Source organism: Python bivittatus, unplaced genomic scaffold, assembly GCF_059951505.1.
Source record: "Python bivittatus isolate LINGU-HERP-01145 unplaced genomic scaffold, Pbiv_v1 ctg000020_np1212, whole genome shotgun sequence".
NCBI classification, from domain to species: domain Eukaryota; kingdom Metazoa; phylum Chordata; class Lepidosauria; order Squamata; family Pythonidae; genus Python; species Python bivittatus.
This window is the reverse complement of record NW_028277030.1, coordinates 49622390-49644383: the sequence shown is the minus strand read 5'-3', so window position 1 is coordinate 49644383 and position 21994 is coordinate 49622390. Positions and strand designations below refer to the sequence as shown.

At 39.6% G+C, this 21994-nt stretch overlaps 2 protein-coding genes across 5 annotated transcripts in view; one reads left to right on the top strand and one right to left on the bottom strand.

Annotated features, from left to right (window-relative positions):
- Positions 1 to 159: 159 nt before the first annotated feature.
- Positions 160 to 12619, top strand: GABRR1 (gamma-aminobutyric acid type A receptor subunit rho1). 2 transcript variants are annotated; one of them, XM_025174211.2, is made up of 8 exons: positions 160 to 193; positions 1690 to 1757; positions 2819 to 3042; positions 6125 to 6207; positions 6872 to 7012; positions 9605 to 9757; positions 10460 to 10656; positions 10847 to 12619. In XM_025174211.2, exons 1-8 carry the CDS (start codon positions 175 to 177, stop codon positions 11135 to 11137), a joined length of 1176 nt encoding a protein of 391 aa, XP_025029979.1. In that variant the 5' UTR covers positions 160 to 174; the 3' UTR covers positions 11138 to 12619. The 2 variants fall into 2 exon arrangements, with proteins under 2 accessions (XP_025029979.1, XP_088006946.1); XM_088150820.1 differs by having other exon boundaries at positions 175 to 193; positions 10460 to 10662.
- A 761-nt stretch (positions 12620 to 13380) lies between these two features.
- PM20D2 (peptidase M20 domain containing 2) overlaps positions 13381 to 21994 on the bottom strand; it is a 37627-nt gene continuing 29013 nt past the window's right edge. For 2 of the 3 annotated variants that reach the window (XM_088138409.1, XM_088138404.1), the window contains one exon: positions 13383 to 14863. In XM_088138409.1, coding sequence (XP_087994535.1) covers positions 14814 to 14863 — 50 coding nt within the window. In that variant the 3' untranslated portion in view covers positions 13383 to 14813. Of the gene's footprint in view, positions 14864 to 21994 lie in introns of all 3 variants that reach the window. The other variant, XM_025174238.2, reaches the window with a different exon arrangement.

The window sequence follows — 21994 nt, the reverse complement described above, 5'->3', positions numbered from 1 at the left end:
ATCTGTTCTGATTCATTGGGGGCCCAACCCCCAAACTAAGGAATAATGTTTTACAGACATGCATTTGTTGTCTCCCTGCCACGTAGCCCTATACTGAAACGAAGTCCCGATATCACCAAATCTCCACTGATAAAATCAGAACAACTTCTCCAAATAGACGACCATGACTTCAGCATGCGGCCAGGCTTTGGAGGTATGGTAGAGGAGGTTGATAATACATTTTTTCCTCCACTGCTTCCTGACAAAACATTGCATTGGTTTTGCACAAAAAATGAATGGGAAGAGTCACTGTATACTGTGAAATGTACAGTAAGTGTTTGCTTAAAACAGAGAATGGCTTTTTCTTGATGTAGTTTTTCAGACCTTGGGCATTTTTTTGGAAGAGATGACTGTAACTTTAATGTATCCATTTCCAACCTGGTGTCCTTCGTATAAGTTTAAGTTACAATTTGAAGGGTACAACTATTGCTAATAGTTGTAGGACAGACCGAAACTTTGTATTAGGTTTTTCTTTCACTGCATCCTGGTACTGAGAAATTTACCAGTTGAATTTCTGCCTGTTGTTAAGCTGCAAAAACAGGGTCCTGTTGGGGGTGAGATGGCAGGGATTGTGTGGGAAATGTTTAACATCTACTTGAAGCCACTGGGTGAGGCCATCTCCCAGCATGAGGCTAAATATGATCAATATAGGTAGTCCTTGAGTTTCGTCCATTCATGCAAACAAAGTTATGACGGCGCTGAACGAGAGGGACTTATGACTGGTCCTCAGAGTTCCAGCCATCACAGCATTCCTATGGTCATGTGATCATGAACCAGGTGCTTGACATCTAGCTGACAATTGCGTCACAGCAAGCCGTAGTCATGTGATTGTGATTTCTGTCATTCCCAAGCAGGAAATTCGAAGTCGTGGTCATCTGAGGTCCTTGCTTAATGATGCACATGGTCCTTGCTTAACAATGGCAACTAGGACTGTCAGAACTGCTGTTGTTAAGCAACATGGTCACGTGATGTCTTGCTTTATCACTGCATCGCTTATCAACCGCAATTCCAGTCCTAACTGCCGTTGAAAGTCAACAATTACCTGTGTGATGATGATATTAAATTGTGCTGTGGGCATGCATGTGCTACAGAGTATGAGATCCCCAGGATCTTATACTGTGTAGCCGGGCTCCTTGGGAGAAAAAGTTGTGGGAGTGGGAGCGACTTACAGGGGCTTCTTGCAACTTTCCTTGCTGGCTTCCCTATTGACCTTGCTTATGGGAAGCAGGCAGGGAAGGTTGCATATGGTAATCACATGTCTGTGGGACACTGCAACCATCATAAGTGCAAGCCAGTTGCCAAGCATCCAGATTGCGATCACATGACCCTGGGGGCTGCTGGGATGGCTGGAACTTCAAGGACTAGTCACAAGTACCACTCGTTCAACCCCATTGTAACTTTGAACGGTCAGTGAATAAGTGGTCATTAACCGAGGACTGCCTGTACTGTGCTACATAGGTCCATTTTGTATTTATTTCTGATGTTATTGTTTTTGACTTTTTAACAATGTTCTCTACCCAGAGTCCCAAACTGTGAGTGGGAGGCCTTAAAAATTCTATAAATAAAAAAAATTCCATTACAGAAATGCTTTCTGTCTTTTTGAATATCTATCCTAATGGTTGACATAGATATGCTTCTATGTTTCTCCAGGCCCTGCAATTCCTGTTGGAGTTGATGTACAAGTTGAAAGCCTAGACAGTATCTCAGAGGTTGACATGGTAAGTACCCAATGTATGACTCAGATTCCAAATGGCTTGTTGAAATATGATTCATTTCATTGTTCATAAAGACACCTGGGACTCCCTGAGCTCTAGGACATTTATTGAGATCAGCAATGTCTGGAGATAGTACTCAAGGGAGTATTTTTTGCATATTCATATCTGTTTACAAAAGTAATTCAGGCAGTGTCTTTTGGTACAAGCCAATCATCTGCACCATAAACTCATCCCCCTCCCACAAATGCTCAGGAAATGCAATATAAAGTTAACAACTTCAGATCCAGAAGTATGCAACCGGATGCTCCAGGATCTACCTAAAGCTACATGCAACTCCCTAAGATTTACAAAAATGCTATCAAATTGTAATTGTTAACAGGAAAGAACGGGTAAATTATTATAGACATGGCTGGGTAATAATTATATCAACAATATTTAATTTTCAATAAATATAAATAAAATGAAATCAAATTTAGGTTTTGTTTGAACCTAATGCTTTTTGCAGTTCAGCTGCTTGCATGCCATTCAAATGCCATTCACAAACCTTGGCTCAGAAATAGCTGAACATCCTTGATCTAACAGGAAAACATTCACAAATATTATAACCCTTTGAACACATTTATAAACAGGGGAATTCCCACAAGAGCATCCTAGAAGAGCATAGGAGCTGCTACTGGATCCAAATCTACATACTTGTGAAAGTGTCACTTAGGAGTACTACTATGACTTCCATGCAGGGAATGTATTTATTGTAGGATTAATATAACATAGTGGAGGTGTTGAAATTTGCAGTATCAAAGTGGGGCCTGTTTTAGTTTTATTCATTAAATGGTTTTTATGTTTTTTAAAAATTACAAATAATTACAATTCTATCAAATATTTCAAGAGAATTTTTATCATGTTTAAAAGTGGATGATAATTTTTTTATTTGTAACTACTTATTCCACTAAGTGCTTAAACATTTATTCCATTAAGTGTTTTTGTATTTTTATTATTTGCTGCATGTGATTAAATAATATTTGTCAATGAAAAAGTCTCTTTTTCCAATTTTTGGTCTTCATTAGGATTTCACCATGACCCTTTACCTGAGACATTACTGGAAAGATGAAAGATTATCATTTCCAAGTTCCAATAACCAAAGTATGACCTTTGATGGCAGACTTGTGAAAAAGATCTGGGTGCCCGACATGTTCTTTGTCCATTCCAAGCGTTCCTTTATCCATGACACAACGACAGATAATGTCATGCTTCGAGTACAGCCAGATGGGAAAGTGCTTTACAGCTTGAGGTAAAATGTAGTAGTAGTAGTAGTAGTAGTAGTAGTAGTAGTAGTAGTAATAATAATAATAATAATAGTCAACAACATCTGGAGTACCACTTGAAGACCATCAGCATTGACCAACTCACCATCAGTCAATTGCAAAAGGCAACTTTACTTGGGACAGCTTACATCCTGCGACGATACCTCTAACACCATCAAACAACAACATCTGCCTATCCCAGGTTCTTGGGAAGGACTCGATAGGTAGATAAAAATGCCAAATCCAGTCTAAACATTGGCTGACTGTGTGACCAACAAAAATACCATAATAATAATAATAATAATAATAATAATAATAATAATTTAAACTTGTATGCTTCCTCTCTCAACAACTCTGGGCAGCTCACACCAATCAAACAAATTACAACCAAATTATTAAAACATAATAGATAAAAATAAAAGATGGCAATGAAATTCAGAAATGTAATTCAGTCACCTTTTATTTTGTTTCTGATAGTTTGAGGACACTTGAGGTCAGGGTGGCTTCATTATCTTCACTGCAGAATACTTATATATAGCATAAACTAGTACCACATGAAGAAAAATGACGCACATCCCCCAAGTCTGTCCCAGAATTAGTTCTTCACTTTATGTGTTACTCTCAAACCACTAAGTATCAAATTAAAATATAAATGAATGACATGATATAATCTAAGTTCAGAATAGCATGTAATTACTTTAGGTGACAACTCTAGATTGAGCATTATAGGTGGTTATCTTGAGACATTTAATTTCCACCTTGGTGGTTTAAGTAACTTAATAAGAGCAAATTAAATCAAACTAAATGAAATGTAGTGCCACTGAAATTATTAATTTATTGCTAACATTTATATGCTGTTTATTTGTATGAGCAGGTACTTCCCCACAACATGTACTTGCTCTTTGGATGATGGATGACTATTTAGTCTTTAAATATGGCTTAAAAACTGTTTGCTGGATTCTGAGTAATAGGGGTGCTCCTCTGATTGGGGATTTGTGGCTTTTGGACTGGCCTTGGTGACAGGCTTCCCTGGCATTTATGTTGTATATTATTTAATTCTACCACATTTTTAAAAATATATCTATATCTATATATCTATCTATCTAGTAAGTTTTATACAATCTAGTTTATCTCCTCTTTTTATTGTAAATATCTGTTTGATATCTCACTATTCCTTCAGAATAACCTAAATTCTAAATCCTTTGGTTTGCAATATGTCTGTTTTGTAATTTTGTGTATTTGGGGGACCTTAAATTACCTTCTCAGAGGTGGGAGGAAGGAGTCTGTGGTTTCTGAGTGCCTGGAGTGCCCTAGTGCTGCTGTTTGTGTCAGGGAGGCTGGACCTTTTCAACCAGTTCAACCCAGATGACTAATGGACCTTATTGGGTTTCAGAGGGAGCTTGAGGTTGTTCCTGAAAGTCTGGTGCACAGTCCAACTGAAACCTTAGTCACTGCTTGGAATAAGAGGGCGGCTGGGGCCCTGGATCAGATTGTGCCTATATACCCTCTCTCCTCTTGTTGACTCTGCAGCTTCCCTTGGTTTACTGAGGAGCTGAGGGAGATGAAACACAAGAAGAGATGCCTGGAATGTCACTGAAGGACAACAAGGAGTGGATGCAAGTTAGAGCCTCTGTTAAGGCCTACCTTGTGGTGGTTAGGGCAGCAAAATGTTAAGATTTCTCTACCCTTATTGCATACGCAGACAATCATGCAGCAGCCCTGTTCAGAATGACCTGACTCCTCTTGGGGAGAGTCAAACCAGAAGTTTTTCTTTAGGGCCACTGGGGAATATTCTGTTAGATAAAGTTGCTTGGATTCACTCCAAGCTGGATTATGGCCTTGAGGTAGATTCTGTGATCTCTCAGTGGCTTTCAACATCAATGACCATGGTATCCTTCTGGACCAACTCTGGGATTTAGGAGTGGGAGGCAATTTTGTGTTGTTTCTCCTCCTTTTTCCAGAGCTGTGTCCAGTTGGTGTGATGTGGGGAAAAGTGATCCACCCACGGCCCCTTCTTTGTGGAGTCCCTCAGGGCTCTCTGCTCTTCCCACTCCTATTTAACATCTACTTGAAGCTGCTGGATGAGCTCATCTGATGGCACAGGGTGAGGTATCAACAGTATGCTGATGATACCCAGCTCTACATCTGTACCCAAGGCCAACCAAATGATGCCATGGAGTTTCTGTCTCAGAGCCTGGAGGCTGTGGAGGCCTTGAGGGGAAGAACAGGCTTCAGCAAAATCCAGACAAGACTGAGTGGCTGTGGGTTTTAAGAGCCCCTGGATCTATTGCTTTTCCATCTTTGGTTCTGAATGAGCTTGCACTACTGTGAACAGAATCGGTATGCAATCTGGGGATCCTCCTGGACTCACAACTCTTTTTTGTAGAGCAGGTGGTAGTTGTGGCTGAGACGGGTTTTGCACAATTTCATTTGGTGAGCCAGTTGCACCCCTTCCTGGATTGGGAGGTACTGTTCATGGTCACTCATGCCTTAGACACCTCCTAAGTAGATTACTACAATGTGCTCTAAATGGGGCTGCCTTTGAAGACCATCTGGAAGCTGCAACTGGTCCAGAATGTGGTGGCACTTTGTATATTGGCATACCTCAATACGCCCATCTTAACCTCTGCCTGCAAGCTGCACTGGCTCCCAGTGTGCTTCCAGGTGGAATTCATCTATCATTCATGGTAGATAGATCAGAACCCTAACACATATAGCAGAAGCCCTTCTATTGTGGGAAGTGGAGTCTTGATTTAAGGTACCATGTTTAGGATTGCCAGCACATAGTCGGTGCATGTTTACTCAGAAGTAAGTTCCATTATGTCATTGGGTTAACAGTACTCAATATTTATACCGCTGCTTTAGATTGCAATTCTGAGTGTATATCTCACTGAATATAATGGGAATTACTATAATTAAGCATCAACAAAATTTCATTGCCTATTATGCAGCACCCTATTAAAACATGTTGGAAATGGAATGTCGATCTAACCTGTGTAATTCCTCTTTTCTTCCCCCATTTCTCATTTTAATAGTAAGACATATTAAATATACTTACTGTGTTTCTAGGGTCACTGTAACAGCAATGTGTAACATGGATTTCAGTCGTTTTCCCCTTGACACACAGACATGTTCACTGGAAATTGAAAGCTGTAAGTAAACAAGTACTAAAAGCCATACATTGATTCCTTAAAGGTAACTTCTAAGTAGGCTTGCATGCTATTCTTCCAGTAGGTGTAGCAGACATTGTTTGCAAATTCAGCCTTCTTTCCCTTCTAAGTCCCTTAGGATCTGTGTCTAGACTGGGTTAGCTACTTCTCATTAAAGTGACCAGATTTTTTTTAAAAGCTTTTTTTAAAAAAGTAAATAACCTATAGTGCAGATTTTAGTAAATAATCTGGAAATTATAAAACAACCCTTTGCTTATTTATATGTTATGAAAACAGTGATGATAAGGTGTTGTGCTGAAGTTAGATGTACAATTATTCATGTTAAGTACTAATAAAGTGGCAGCTGTCCAACTTCATTTTTAGAAAAAAAAATTGCCAGCTTTTTGTTATGCCGCTATCAATAATATTGAAGGGGTAAAACTTGCCCCTCATCATTGATATTAAGAGTATTGGTTGGAGAAAAAATTAGACCAGGAAGAACTGCTAATATGCTTGTAATAACAAGAATTAAAATGTGCTGTATATAAGATAGGATGAGAGATACAGGAGTTGAAATATAAAACATTACAGGGTATCAGGTTGGTGAAGGCTGCACTGGGCTGTGTTATCTGGATTCATTGCCATAAAAAAATTCCTCCCTCTGTAGATGCTTATACTGAAGATGATCTCATGCTGTACTGGAAGAATGGAAATGATTCCTTGAAAACAGATGATAGAATATCATTATCTCAGTTCCTTATCCAAGAGTTCCATACTACCACCAAGCTTGCTTTCTATAGCAGCACAGGTAAGTGAACTTGGATCACAAAGCTTATTTCTTCATGCTTTTACAATGAGAATTCATTTGCTTTCTGTCCTACAAAAGCTCAGCAGATGAATCCCAAATTCAGGCTTGAATTGTACATCTCTGTGTGCAGCGTTGTAACTTGGTATTGGTTGGATTCTGTAGCAATGGGAGGAAGGAGGCCGGTCCCTCACACATACCCACACCATCTGGCCAGACCCCTCTCTAGGATCTCCACCCTCAGTTCTGGGAGTGCTGGGGGCGCTGCCCCCCCGCCATGAAAGAGTGCCACTGGGCAGGTAGTTATGCTATCTCCACCTGTACTGTAGCTGGAATGCCTCTTTAGCTGGAATCTGGAGCTATAGTTATGACCCGGGTGCCAACGTGGCACCCTTGCATGTGTAACTCATATGAATTAAGGCAATCATGGTGCGCATGTTAAAAACCGAATGGCTTTTTCATCTGCTGCTTTGTGTGTCCATAGCAATTTGATCTATTTACATTTCTTAGATTATGTATTTATTTATAACTTTTAGACAGCTTTTCCTGTAGTTCAAAGTAACACAACTGAATGAAACTTGAAAATACAAATAAATATGAGAAAAATACGACAGTGCTGAAATTAAACAAATGTAGACAATCCCAGTTTTAAACTGACCCCCCAAAATATCATGTTTTACAACCTCTCCAGAAATTCAACAAATAATTTCTTAACCTTTTCTGGTTTGGAAGATGGAAAAACTTGGCTTCTGCCTACTATTATCCTGACAACAAAACTAGACAGTGGTCCTCGGAATCCCTCACAACTATTTTTGTAGTTAAAAACCAACTCCTTGACAAGGGATTTTAAGTCAATATAACCATTAATTGAGATAATTGCATATATTATTTACAATTAAATGTATAAGAAGATTTAAGATATATAACCCAAGAAGATTGTATAACCAAAATATTTGCAAATTTGAGATTTCCATGGCAAGATTACTGTTGCATTCAAGAGTGGCTTTATCATTGTTTATCATGTACTTAAAAGTGATGTGCTGAAAGATAATAATTTGCCTGAAGAAATGCTTCAGTTTAATAAATTCTTAACATCTCCACATAGAAAGGTTAGAGAGGCTAGAGAGAAGAAAGAGCAGAATTAATTCTTCTACGAACAGGACTGTTAATGGAACTTAATAGGACTAGGACCCTTCTATTTGCCAGAATGCCACTTGTCCACCTGTTCCAGTGTGACTGAGGGCACTTTGACAGCGAGAGGTGAAGGCGACTTTAAGGAGAACAATTGCTTCAGAGACAGTGACCATGGAGGCTTTTTTTGTCTTTTTCACTATGTACAAGAATATTTATAGAAATTAGGGAAAAAACAGAACTATTTGCAGCAGACTTTCCAAACTTCCTGGCGTCTTTCTCTACCTGTTTCTCATGACTATTTGTTAGCATCCACCCGCTCTGTTGCCTAGCTACCAAAACTTCCCTTTCTCCTCCTTCCTCCCCCTCAGCTTTTCACTATGAGAGAGACAGAAAGAGAGAGAGAAAGAGAGAAAAGGGAATTGAGTGATTTATTTTGCTATGTACTTAATTCTTGGTGCTTTTTCGGACCTCGGCAGCCATCCTTCTGCATCGCTGTTGATAGATACGCCTCCCTCCGGGTCTTTTGCTCACCCTTCTCAGTGTGGGGCTTCCCCGAGGTCTCCAGGCCTGTCTCTGTCCCTGTCTGCCTTGGGTGTGCATGAAGCAGGTCCCTCTGTCTTGGGTTTTTGCTTCTCTTCTCCCAGGGAAGCCTCCAGCTAATGTCTTCACCCCTTTTCCCTCTGGGGCCAGGAAATGGCACCTACACACTCTAGCAGCCCAGACGCTCACAGCAATGTCTCTCTCCTGCTACCAACTTCCCACACAGTCACTCCAAGACACCTACTGCCTCAATTCCTCAAAGCGGCCCAGGCTCAAAATGTGGCAATGTGTCTCTCCATCCTGCATCTCTCTCTCTCCCCCTTTGTGGCTCAAACCGGCAGCATCTCCTCCAGCAACCGAGGAGGTGGGTTTCCCCCCAGGGCCTTAGCCCCCTACACCTGTACGCTAGGTTTGGCCAATGAGAATGCTGCCTCCATTGCTGGCTAGCAGCCAGGTCAGCTCAGCTGCCCTCGTGACAGCACAGATGGACGTCAGGGCCCTGCCTGAGCCTCTTCTCCCATTCTTTCCTCTCTCCTTCTGCTGACTCACACGGGCTCAGCAATAGCCAGCCTGGCCACAAAACCCATATGCCACAAACCATGAAGAGAGTAAGTAATTGCTTGGCTGAGAATCATGAACAACTTTGGGATGGGTCTATCCGATTTCACCAAACTTGGGGAAATCAGTATCTTTTGCTCAATTTTTTTAAATATCTAAATTGAACCCACAGGAGTTCTTAATACTACTTGCATATTATTAATGTTTTAACAGAATGGTGAGGAGTCCCCCGTTTTGGTAATAATTCAAAGTAAACCGGTACAGTATTATGAAAAGAAATACTGTAACAGTTTAACGTCATTTATGTGTTTTTTATCACTGGTGCTCTTGATTATGAACTAGTTCTCCCTCTTTCTTTCGTAGGTTGGTACAACCGTCTCTTCATCAACTTCACGTTACGACGGCACATCTTCTTCTTCTTACTCCAGACCTATTTCCCTGCCACTCTGATGGTCATGTTGTCTTGGGTTTCTTTTTGGATAGACCGTCGTGCTGTGCCTGCAAGAGTTCCCTTAGGTAAGTGAGCGTATGCTGTATCTATCTCTGTTCTATTTAGAGCAACTGCAATCTAGGAGACCCTGTATTGACAAGTAACTATAGTTATGATGTTTTTACCTCCCCTCTTCTTCCCTACAGGGCACTGCATTCTTAGCTGGCCATAAGGATAAGAAGCAGGTGAAAGCTGATAGATATAGAGGATAGATTAGAGAGAGAGAGAGAGACAGACAGACAGACAGACAGAATAACGTGGACTATTTTAATATTTAATATTTTATTTTAAAAATTAAAAATATTTTAACAGGTATATATGATTTGTGTTTATTTGAAAACAAGCTCCATTAAACCACATTATTTTTAATTAGAGGTAAGCTTGCTTTAGATTGCAAATGTGCAATCCCATCCAACAATTATTTTCTCGGAAATAAGCCCTGCTGTGTTCAAGTCTTACTTCCTCCCCCAAAGTGTGTCTAGGATGGCAACCTGAGTCTGGTTCTGTGCCAAGAAAGCTGAATTAACCATCCTCAAGGCATCCATGCAGCAGCCTGTACAATATTGTGTAGAGTGTGCACAAACAGGCTTTAAGCTTCCCATAAAAATACAGAAGCATGAATAAAGATGGCAGCTCATCACGATCAAATAAGATCTTTAAGTCAACATGTTATTTTCTTAAAAAATAAAAAATGGGTATCTTCAAATGGATAATTGTAATATCCTTAGGTATCACGACGGTACTGACCATGTCTACCATCATCACTGGTGTCAATGCCTCCATGCCTCGAGTTTCCTACATCAAAGCTGTGGACATTTACCTCTGGGTCAGTTTTGTGTTTGTCTTCCTCTCAGTATTAGAGTACGCTGCGGTGAATTACCTGACCACGGTGCAAGAGCGAAAAGAGCGGAAGCAATGCGAGAAGGTAAATGTTACCATCATATGGAGCTACGTCGTGTAACTGAGATATTAATACAGATGCATAAAATGGTTTTAAAAATAAACTAAATATTTAAACTTAAAGCAAAGTAATATATAACTATGACAGGAACCAACGAAAACCAGCGTATGTAGCTCTGTCCATTTGAATGCCATTCTTTCTCTCTCCTCCACAGCTTTCTTGTGCTTCTGCAATCCCACAGCCAAAGCAAATGACAGGGATGGATGGCAGTTACAGTGATGGAGAAGTAAACGAATTAGGGCAGTATGTGTCTGAGAATGGAGGCAAAGAAGACAGAATGATGGTCCAGCTGGCTCTTGGATCAGAAGGAAATTCAAGTAGGAGGAAAGTCCAGAGATATAGCAGCATGAGAATTGACACTCATGCCATTGACAAGTATTCCAGAATAATATTCCCTGGAGCATATATTTTATTTAATATGATATATTGGTCCATTTTTTCATAATTACTTTTTTTTTCTTTAGCCATTTTCTATGTGTTACATGCAATAACACCATACATGAAATTACAGTCAAGTAAATTTGAAAGTGGAAACTGAATGTTCTTCACTCTGCCTGATAATGTTTGTACTCTTATATGAAATTCACTTAAATTACTCTCCTATTCATTTTCTTGTGGTTTCGATGGGAAATAGCAAAGGAGAAGGGAAAAGCCTACCTTTTGCAAAGTGGTTCAAACACTTTGAACAGTGTTTTTATTTTAAAAGGCATGTGCTAAATATTACTAAAGGACTATAAAAGGCAAGATGTTTTAAATGTCTCATTTGAAATGTCTAATTATGGCATTTGTAGTTCAGCTACAGAAATGGACTATATTTTAAGATTTTGTTTTCATATGTAAATATATTGATTATGTGTCATTAAGTCAGAATCAATTCCTAGCAGCCATATAGACAGACCTTCTCCAGGATGATCTGTCCCCAGTCTGGCCCATCAGATCTTCTAACATTGCCACTATAATTGAGTCTGTCCACTTTGCTCCTGGTTGTCCTTTTTTTCTCTTTCTTCCCACATTTCCCAGCATTATAGACCTTTCCAGGGGACTTTGAATTATGCCTCCAAAATATTTGAGCTTGGTCATTTTGTTTTGAGTAAGAACTCTCTGTTGATTTGTTCTATGATCCTTTTGTTTGTTTTCTGGCTATCCATGGTATTCTCAGGAGTCTTCTCCAACACCAAAGTTCAAAAGCATCAATATTATTTTAAAAAATCAGTGTCTCTGTAGATAAATTACAAATGTAGGTACTCTACAACTACTTTACAAGACTTAATTTTAAAAGTGTAAATGCTAAGCTTTTATTTATTTTATTTAGAATATTCTGCCTTAGTAAAGAAAATATTTTTGATACTTTGATACTCTGCAGAAAACTGAATACCTAAAATTATTATGAAATGATAGAAAAACATTTTCTGAAGGCCATTTACTGAATTAGCAGTACTGCTGGTGCCTAAATTGAACACTTTTTTGTTTAAATCAACGAATCTGACATTTTAAAGGATATATATTGGCATCAGCTTTGTGGATTACTCTGATGCATCTTATGGGATTATTGTAAGCAGTATCACAGATGACATGTTCTACTTAATCGAATCCTTTTTTTTTTTACTGATGCCTTATGGCAAGGGTGATGAACCTGTGACCTTCTAAATGCTGAATTACATTTCCCGACTTCCCTCACCTTAGGCTATGTGGACTGGGATTGCTGGGAGTTGTGATCCAATGACATATGGAATGCTGCAATTCACTGTTCCTGCCTCACAGAAATTTGTCAGCTTAAATATAGGTCATAAATATTTAAAACACTCTATTAGAGTTAGATATTCTGATTCCAGCAGAAGGGTTCCTTCTATGAATAGGTGGTTTTTGAACAACAATGGAGGAAACAGCACTAGGGTGGCAGAGATCAGTGACAATGATAGTTCCTTCTTTTCAGAGTGACACTGTTGCACTGGAGAACATTTTCTAAATAAAGACACAGTAGAGAAGCAGCAGCTGATTAGCCTCCAAGGGCTCCACTGGATACCTCACATGAACTTAATCATAAAGTATTGTTTACATATTAAAAATTGAGATGATGCATTGAATTTTACATAAGCATTAAAACAGAAGCCAGTATTTTCTTCTAAACAATTTTCAAATAAATAAATGTTTTTATTCAGATATCACACTCCTTATGTTTCAAATCCAGGTGGGCTTTGAAACATTAGAAGCACTTTAGTTTTTTGTTTTTGGAGTGTGTGTGTGTGTGTGTGTGTGTGTGTTTGCTGGAAGACAGATGTTAATATTAAAATCTTTAAGAGCAATAATTATTTGCATAATCTCTGGTATTTAGCACTTTGGAAGAGATAGGACTAAGCAGGTGAATGATTCCCAGTTTAGACTTAATTTCACCAATAGAAATGGCTGAGACATTGTAAAGACATTAATATCTCTCTGCATAGGCATTTAATAGTATAGGCCTAGGAGATTTAACTTCCCATTCAAGCTTTTAAGATTTCTACATTGGATGGCATACTTCATATAAAAGGCAACTCTTGAGAGACAGGTAAAGAATCATGAAGCCTAGAAACAACTGGATAGTAATAATATTTTCCTGTTATTTAGCAAAATAAATTGTTATTTTGCTAAACATGATTCTTAGCATTCTATACACTTCATGGTAAGTTTTATTATTCATCATATTTATTTATTCATCATATTTATATAGCTGCCCGTCTCATAGAAAAGTGACTCTAGGTGGCACACAATAAAAAACAATAATAAAATCAAAATATTAGAACAAGTACAATTAAAAACATAAACAATATTAATAGCAAGACAGTAGAGAAGATTGATGTTAAAAGCAAGGCAGCCATCTCATTAGATATCCATTTCCATGAGATCCCCAGCCTGCTGACACAGCCATGTTTTGAAGGCTTTCCGGAAGGATATCAAGGATGGGGTCAATTTCACCTTGGGGGATGCCAAGGCAGAAAAGGCCCATCTCCTGGTTCTGCCAGATGAAACTCTTTCACAGACGGGACCCACAGCATACCTCTTCTGCTGGACCTGATGGGACAGGTAGATGTAATCGGGTGAAGGCGGTCCCTCAGGTAACCCGGCCCCATGCCATGAAGGGCTTTAAAGGTCAAAACTTCATTTTAAAAACAAGACAATTGGTTTCAAATCAGTTAATTTACACAGGCATGCATGACACTTCAACTCCATTTGTCCTTGAGCATTGCCCATGCTGTCTAAGCCAATGGGAAATGAAGTCCAACATCTGGAGTAAGAAACGTTCTCTTTTCCTAATTTAGAGTAGCAAAACTTGCTTTCTATTAGCTTCAATGCAGTTATATTTTTCTGAGCAATACCAAAGTCACTGACATCCACCTTCTGTAGAAAAAACAATGTGAGCCTTTAATGAACAAATAGTAAAAAAAAAAAGGCCTCTCAATGGATTGTAAAAAACTTTGCTAATACACATGCCTCCCTATCTCCAAACAAATAACAGAATTATGTGCTAGCAAGTCATTTTCAACTCCTAGCAACCACATAGATTTTCTCTTTTTTATATATAATTTTTATTGAAAATTTTTACAGATAAAAGATAAACATGAAAATATATAAAGTTAAAGAAAAAGATAAAAGAAAAAGCGAAACAAGCAATACAGTTAAAGAAAGAAAAAAGATAATTAAAGCACCTTCCAATCTTTGTAGCAGTTACAAAGTTACTATCCCTCTTCCCTCTTTCAAATTACATTAGAGAGATCCCTTCTGTCCCATATTCAACCCCTTTTTTCAATCAGCAAATCCAAAAATCACATTTTTTTTTCTGTTTTCAGCAAAAAGTCCATAAAAGGTTTCCAGTCTTTTATAAAAGTACTTATTGCTTTATCCCTGACCAAACAGGTCAGTTTTGCCATTTCTGCTCATTCTTTCAACTTTACAATCCATTCCTCCATTGTGGGTATTTCAATATTTATCACTAGGCAAACACAGATTTTTCTCCATGATGATCTGTCCTTAACCTGGTCTTCCAATGGTGCACTCATCGCCACTGTAACTTGAGTCCATCCATCCTGTTGCTGGTCACCCTCTGCTTCTCTCTTCTTCTACCCTTCCCAGTATTAGAGTCTTCTTCAGAGAGTTAGGTCTTCACATAATGTGAACGAAGTAGGGTAATTTGAGCCTGAATCAGAGAATAGATATTACAAAAATGTTTTGTTTACAGCATTCTGAAGAATTCAGAATCGTCCTGATAATGGCAGACTAATATGGCAGAAGGAGCCGTGCTTGCCCATCTTCATTCATTCATTAGTTCTCTCTCTCACACACACATACACAATACCAATCAGAGGAATGACTGCTGTAAATGTTCCCCTGGTTTGGGGATATGGTGAAGAAAGGTGGGCTTAGGAGCCTTCATATACAGAATCCATTTCCAGATGCCTCCTGCCCACCTCACCCCATACAGTCTATTTGACATATGGAATAGCTTGTCCTCAGGCACAGAGAGACATTTCCTTTTCTGTGATCAAAACCCTTTCTAGCCTTGGAGAAAGATAACTCACTATCCTATAGCCTATGAAAAAGTGCTCCATGGGGAGGAAGTGACCTCTGGCCATCTTATAAGCATAAACTACAGCATTGAACATGTTCACTCTCTTTACTGCAAGCATGAGTAGGAATCCCATGATTTTCATACATTAACAATTAAGTGGAAATGCCATCTTACCAATGAACCAGCATATACAGCTTTCTTAGAAAACTCCACCTAATGCTCTCCATTTTCTACATATGCTTGCTCCAAGCTTTTTCTCTGAAGCACGTTGTAAAAATCTGGATACCTGATGTGGAATTCTAGTTAGAAAGTTAAAATGGAAGCATACACAGTGATGAAATGAGTTCTCAGATTCAAATTTAAATTCTAATTTAAGCCAGAATATACAGTGCATTCAGAAAGTATTCAGACCCCCTTCACTTTTTAAAAATTTTGTTATGTTGCAGCCTGATACTACAATTGTTCAAATTCATTTTTTTTCTCATTAATCTACACTCAGTGCCCTATAATGACAAAGTGAAAACAGAATTTTAGAAATGTCTGTAAATTTATTAAAAAGGAAAAACTGAAATATCACATTGGCATAAGTATTCAGACCCTTTATTCAGTATTTTGTTGAAGCACCTTTGGCAGCAATTACAGCCTCAAGTCTTTTTCGGTATGATGCGACAAGCTTTGCACACCTGGATTGGGGGATTTTCTCCCATTCTTCTTTGCAAATCCTCTCAAGCTCAATCAGGTTGGATGGGGACCGTCGATGGACAGCCATTTTCAGGTCTCTCCAGAGATGTTCAATAGGGTTCAAGTCGGGGCTCTGGCTGGGCCACTCTAGGACATTCACAGAGTTGTCCCTAAGCCATTCCTGTGCTGTCTTGACTGGGTGCTTAGGATCATTGTCATGTTGGGAGGTGAACCTTCGGCCCAGTCTGAGGTCCTGAGCATTGTGGAACAGGTTTTCATTGAGAATATCTCTGTCCTTTGCTCCATTCAGCTTTTCCTCAACCCTGACCAGTCTCCCAGTCCCTGCTGCTGAAAAACACCCCCACAGCATGATGCTGCCACCACCATGCTTCACTGTTGAGATGGTATTGGGCAGGTGATGAGCGATGCCTGGTTTCCTCCAGACATAATGTTTAGAATTGAGGCCAAACAGTTCAATCTTGGTTTCATCAGACCAGAGAATCTTGTTCCTCATAGTCTGAGAGTCCTTCAGGTGCTATTTTGCAAACTCCAAGTGGGCTTTCATGTGTTTTGCACTGAGAAGCTTCCGTCTAGCCACTCTCCCATAAAGCCCAGTTTGGTGGAGGGCTGCAGTGATGGCTGTCCTTCTGGAACTTTGTCCCATCTCCACAGAGGATCTCTGGAGCTCAGTCAGAGTGACCATCGGGTTCTTGGCCACCTCTCTTACTATGGCTCTTCTCCCCGATTGCTCAGTTTGGCTGGGTGACCAGCTCTTGGAAGAGTCCTGGTTGTGCCAAACTTCTTCCGTTTGAGAATTATGGAGACCACTGTGCTCTTGAGAATCTTCAGTGCAGCAGAATTTTTTTTGTAGCCTTCTCCAGATCTGTGCCTTGCAATAATCCTGTCTCTGAGCTCTGCAGGCAGTTCCTTTGACCTCATGGCTTTTGCTCTGATACAGTATGCATTGTCAGCTGTGAGGCCTTCTATAGAGAGATGTGCGCCTTTCCAAATCATGTCCAATTTAATTTACCACATGTGGACTCCAATCAAGGTGTAGAAACAGCCCAGCAACAATCAAGAGAAATGGGAGGCACCTGAGCTCAATTTCAGGTGATGAAAAGGGTCTGAATACTTATGCCAGTGTGATATTTCTGTTTTTCCTTTTTAATAAATTTACAGACATTTCTAAAATTCTGTTTTCACTTTGTCATTATGGGGTACTGAGTGTAGATTAATGAGGGGAAAAAATGAATTTGAACGATTGTAGTATCAAGCTGCAACATAACAAAACTGAAAAAAGTGAAGGGGGTCTGAATACTTTCCGAATGTACTATACCTATTTTTAGTGGTACTTCTAATAAAAGTAAGTTTTGCAAACCATTTTTTAAATGAAATTTTTTTATTGAGACAGATGCCTTTGGTCACACAATCAGAAGATCAAGATTAATTAATCTGACCAAAATACTCAATTTTCAAGTACCACAAAGGGACCTTTCTGAAGCTACAAAAATATATAACTTGAATACTGGGTTAATCATGTCCAGAGTAGAACAGTCCTTTGTAGCATAGTGGTTAAGATGCTGGACTAGGAGCAAGGAGGCTCAAGATTACTTAATTTATCATTTTCTCTTAGCCCAACCTACCTCAAAAGGTTGTTCTGGGGGAAAAGAGGACAGAGCATTATGTACACTGACTTGAGCTCCTGGATGAAAAGGGGATATAAATTAAATAAAGACTATACCAGCAGTGAATGATACTACCTCCTTCAGTAAGCCAAATTTGCTTGTCTTACTGCCTCAGCAGTTTTAACTATTTATGTTATAAATATTATAAAGAAAGTACCATTAAATTAGTAGCAGTATCAGCAAAAATACTGGAGTCACAATTCGGAATCACACCTCAACTTCTGCCTACCACCCCCCCAAACCAGCCAAGAGATAGGATGTCATTGTAGAATGACTGTGTCAGCCCTTTAAGGTAGGCTGGGTCAGGAAACAGACCACCAAGCTACCACTCTTAAAAAGCAGATAATATTGCAGCTTAAAAAAATCTTCATTTGTCTCTAAAGATAATTCAATATACGCCTACATATTATTTGGTATTTAGAGACTTTGGACAGATCATACAACTTCCGGTTAAGATGGCGGGGGGGGGTCTACCGTCGAGCTGTCCACGTGAACGTTGTTGCTGACGGTTTGTCTTTGTTTTGAGAATGTCGTTGGGGCGTTTGGTTCTGTCTGGGCTGGAGAGAGGATGCGCACCGGTACTGGAGGAGGCAGGCATGGCCGTCTCTTAGCACTTACCTGCGATGTGGCAAAACCCCAATCCCGCCCTATCTTAAAGGGTTGCAAGCACGAAATGTAATGACCAGGACTATTTTTAAAACGAGAAAGAAAAGGGAGATATACCCAACGGTAATTTTCTCGCTGAAGCAGTGTATACGGGTGAGCCATGAAAGGAAAAGGGCCAACTCCCTCTCCAGGTCGCCAGGGCGGCGGCGCCCACTTCGGCGATGAGGTTGTGCCCGCAGGCGTGCCCGATGGCGGGCAGGGCGTCGTACTCGCACAGGAAGCCCAGGCGACGCGGCTGCGGGGGCGCCTGGCTCGCTTCGCCAGGAGAGCAGGACGCCCCGTCCCACTTCCAGTCCGCCCGGAAGGCCGTTGCCAGCTTGTAGCTGCGCTGCACCGACCAGGCGCCCGAGGAGGGCGACGCGGGCAGGCTGGCGAAGAAGCGCGTCAGGGCGGCGTGAGCCTGGTGCTCCTCGTAAGCCAGCTCCGGGTGGCTCCAGATCGCCCGGCTGACGACTGTGACGACTCGTCGATGCACTCGGCCGCCCGCCGCTTCCATTCGCCCAAGCGCATCTCCGTTCCTATTATCCGCTCTCTTCGCTTCAGGCCCGCGCGGCTGCTAGTTAAACAGCAGCAATCTCGCGCCCGCTCCAAAGTAGCCGCGAAGGCGTTTGCTGAAGTAAAATTCCAATTCTCACCGCTATGAATTCTTATATGAACCTGGTTCGCGCTTTCCTTCCCGCCATTTGCGAGATACAGATCTTGGAAAACGCAATCTTTCTCCCTTCGCCTGCACCGCAGTTAAAACCTCGCTCCAGAGTGTATTGCACCTTCCCTTCCCTTTATACTTTTTGTATTCAGCGTATTCGTTCAACTCTCACGCACATTATATAGAGCAAATATAGCTGCCAAGCTCTTTCTCGCTGCAGGAAATGTGTTTCACGTAGGAGCAGATGTGTGTAGTACAGTACGGTTCTATGGCACTTTATGAGAATTCGCTGCATGCTTCAGTGAGGAGTGTCTCAAAGTCTAAATGTGTTCAAACCATGTATAGAAAGGGCAGAAGATCCTGGAAATTCCATGGGGTAAAAGATCATTTTGAGCAGAATCAAAATATAGGTTAAATGTAGTGAGAGGGGAAGGAGAAATAGAAATTCCGATTTAAAATATACCAAAAATCAGTGGGTAGTAGCAGCAAAAAGAGCTAGGGTTTCATGTAAGTGTTTTTATAGATTCTCTTAAAAATAAATTTTGAGATTCTTCTTTATAATGGCAAAGCTGGTACTGTATTAATAAAGCAAAATTGTAATCTAGTGTAACGGATCCATACAAAGATTTAAACATTTACAAATATACTTATATAAATATTTATAAACATCCTTTTAGAGGTTTAAAAACTAAATTCTGCTGTCCTGCTTAGAGAGGCATGCTATAAGAAGTCAGGTTGAGTATTCTTCCTATTTTATGCTATTACAGTGATTGACATTTTTACTATGTTGTTCTGAATTTTGCTGTAAGCAGCTTCAGACAATTACCAGATGCAAAAGCTAAAGCAATGCTACCCATTAACTTTACTGCCCAGCAGAAATAAACAGTACAGTAGTATTTAAAGAACATTCTATCATGTCTGATTCTTTTCAGGTGACAGAAGTGAATCTTTAACAGTTTGGAATGTTTCTGAGTATGTAACACATTATTGCAATCTTTTCTTTTGCAAATTGCCTTGCCGGATTAAATGCTGTTCTCAAAACAGTATCAGGTATATTCTCCAAACAGCATTATCTTTCCAGTTCTTTTTGTCCCATAACATTTCAGTAGTTTACTCCTAGAGCTTAATTCCAGTGAATACCAAATGTTTCATTACCTTTCATTGTGGTAGATGAAAAGATGGGGAGGTTTCTAACAGATGGGTAACCTCCTTTCCCTGGTAAGGGTGGCAGGATGGCCCACTACCTGTTTATATTGTATTTCCTTCTTAATGTAGATTACTGTAATAACAGGGAAGGGATGAAGGCAGGAATGGTCTAGACCAAAAAAAAAAAAAAAGCCATTTTGGTCTAGTAGTTAAGGTACCAGGCTAGAAACCAGGAGATTGTTGGTTCTGGTCCTGCCTTAAGGCATGAAAGCCAGCTGGGTGATTTTGGGCCAGTCACTTGCTCTCAGCCCAACTCATCTCACAGGGGTTGTTGTGGGAAAGAGAGTAGGAAGAAGTACTAGATATGTTTGCCATCTTGAGTTATTTATAAAAATAAGGTGGGATAAAAAGTCTAAAAATAACTCAGAGCTTTAAACTTTCAGTGTAGTGGTGGATGGTTTTTACAGATGTTACTGTTACCTGGAATGTTAGACTTCATTATTAGCTTTATAAGAAAGGTGGTATTAATGTTCTAGCATGGCAGTCTATGCCTCTCTTTTAGGTTTAGGAAGCCGTATTTTTCCTTTGAGCCAAAAGCCATTTCCTTTGATGTGGGAAAACTAGCCTTTTCAGAAACTAAACAATAGGCCTGTACTCTGAAGTCCTTGGGTGTTGCAAGTGTTAAAGAAACAAGTCCAGGTGGGAAAGGAGATGCAGATTACCAATATCTTTTATTGTTTGATTTGTTGCTTTCTGACGGATCACATATATCCAATATATGTATCATTTGTTTCTGTACCCTATATAAACATTTGACCCCCCCATAATAAAATACTTTTCACTTTGCCTGAAGTACTTGTGGCTTGTTTTGGGGGGGGGGTGGCGGCGGCGAAAAAGCTACTTTGCAAAGTTATTGAGTGTTTTTCTCTCTCAAATTCAGGGACTAGGTTCTTTCCAGCTCCACACCACTCAGGTGCCTGAGTTTCAAAGGCAACATTACTAGAGAAATAAAGCTGCTTGCTAAGAAAGTAAAGAAAGAAAATGTTTTATTGGCCATTGTTGAGTTCAGTGAGGTTACTTCATCTAACCTGCTAATGGATAAGAGTGATTCAGATCCCAGAAACATTCTTTCATAGACCATCTATACCACTTAGTCCAAATACCAGAGGCCAATTTGAGTTAGGGACAAAACGATGGTGTTATCTGCACAAAGCAGAACAGTTGTGTATCTGCTAGTTTGGCGACATGTATTTCTAGCTCATGTAGAAATTTAATTAATGAATATATGTAAACATTGAACGAGAATGGTGCCAGCCTTGTTTCACCCTTGACAGTTGTAATCAGGATGAAGCTATTCCTTTTGTTTTTCAATATTTTAATTTACCCTATTCTTCCTCCCAAAGGAAATGAAAGAGTGTGTGTGTGTGTTTAAAACAATCTGCCAAAAAACTAGGAAAGATTCTCTATTATAAGTAAAATGTATTTTTATAATCAAGCATTATATTCAGCACACTGTAAAAATGAGTGTAGAAAACAAAATGGTTGCACAACAACTGTGGTTCAAAAGGAAAAAATGCCTAGCCAAATTAATTTACATCAATAGTTTCTAGTGTGTATCTCAAATATTCATATGTACCACGCAAAGCATCCTCTGTACAAATGGGATAAAAAGCTGTTTTAAGTTCTAAGTATCAGATGCCTAAAGTAACTACTAAAATATTTAGAAAAAATCAAAACCTTGAAAAAATTTGTGCATTTCAGTTTTAAATTTTAGTATATCACAATGCATTTTGTTTTGTACTCTTTAAAACAAACTACAGATTCAAAAGAATAAATTTGGTAGAGGAGCATAGCCTTAACATGTAAAACACTGTAATAATTTTACAGCCCAGAAGTATTGTTATAAGGATGTCTGTACTGTGTCTTTGACTGGAG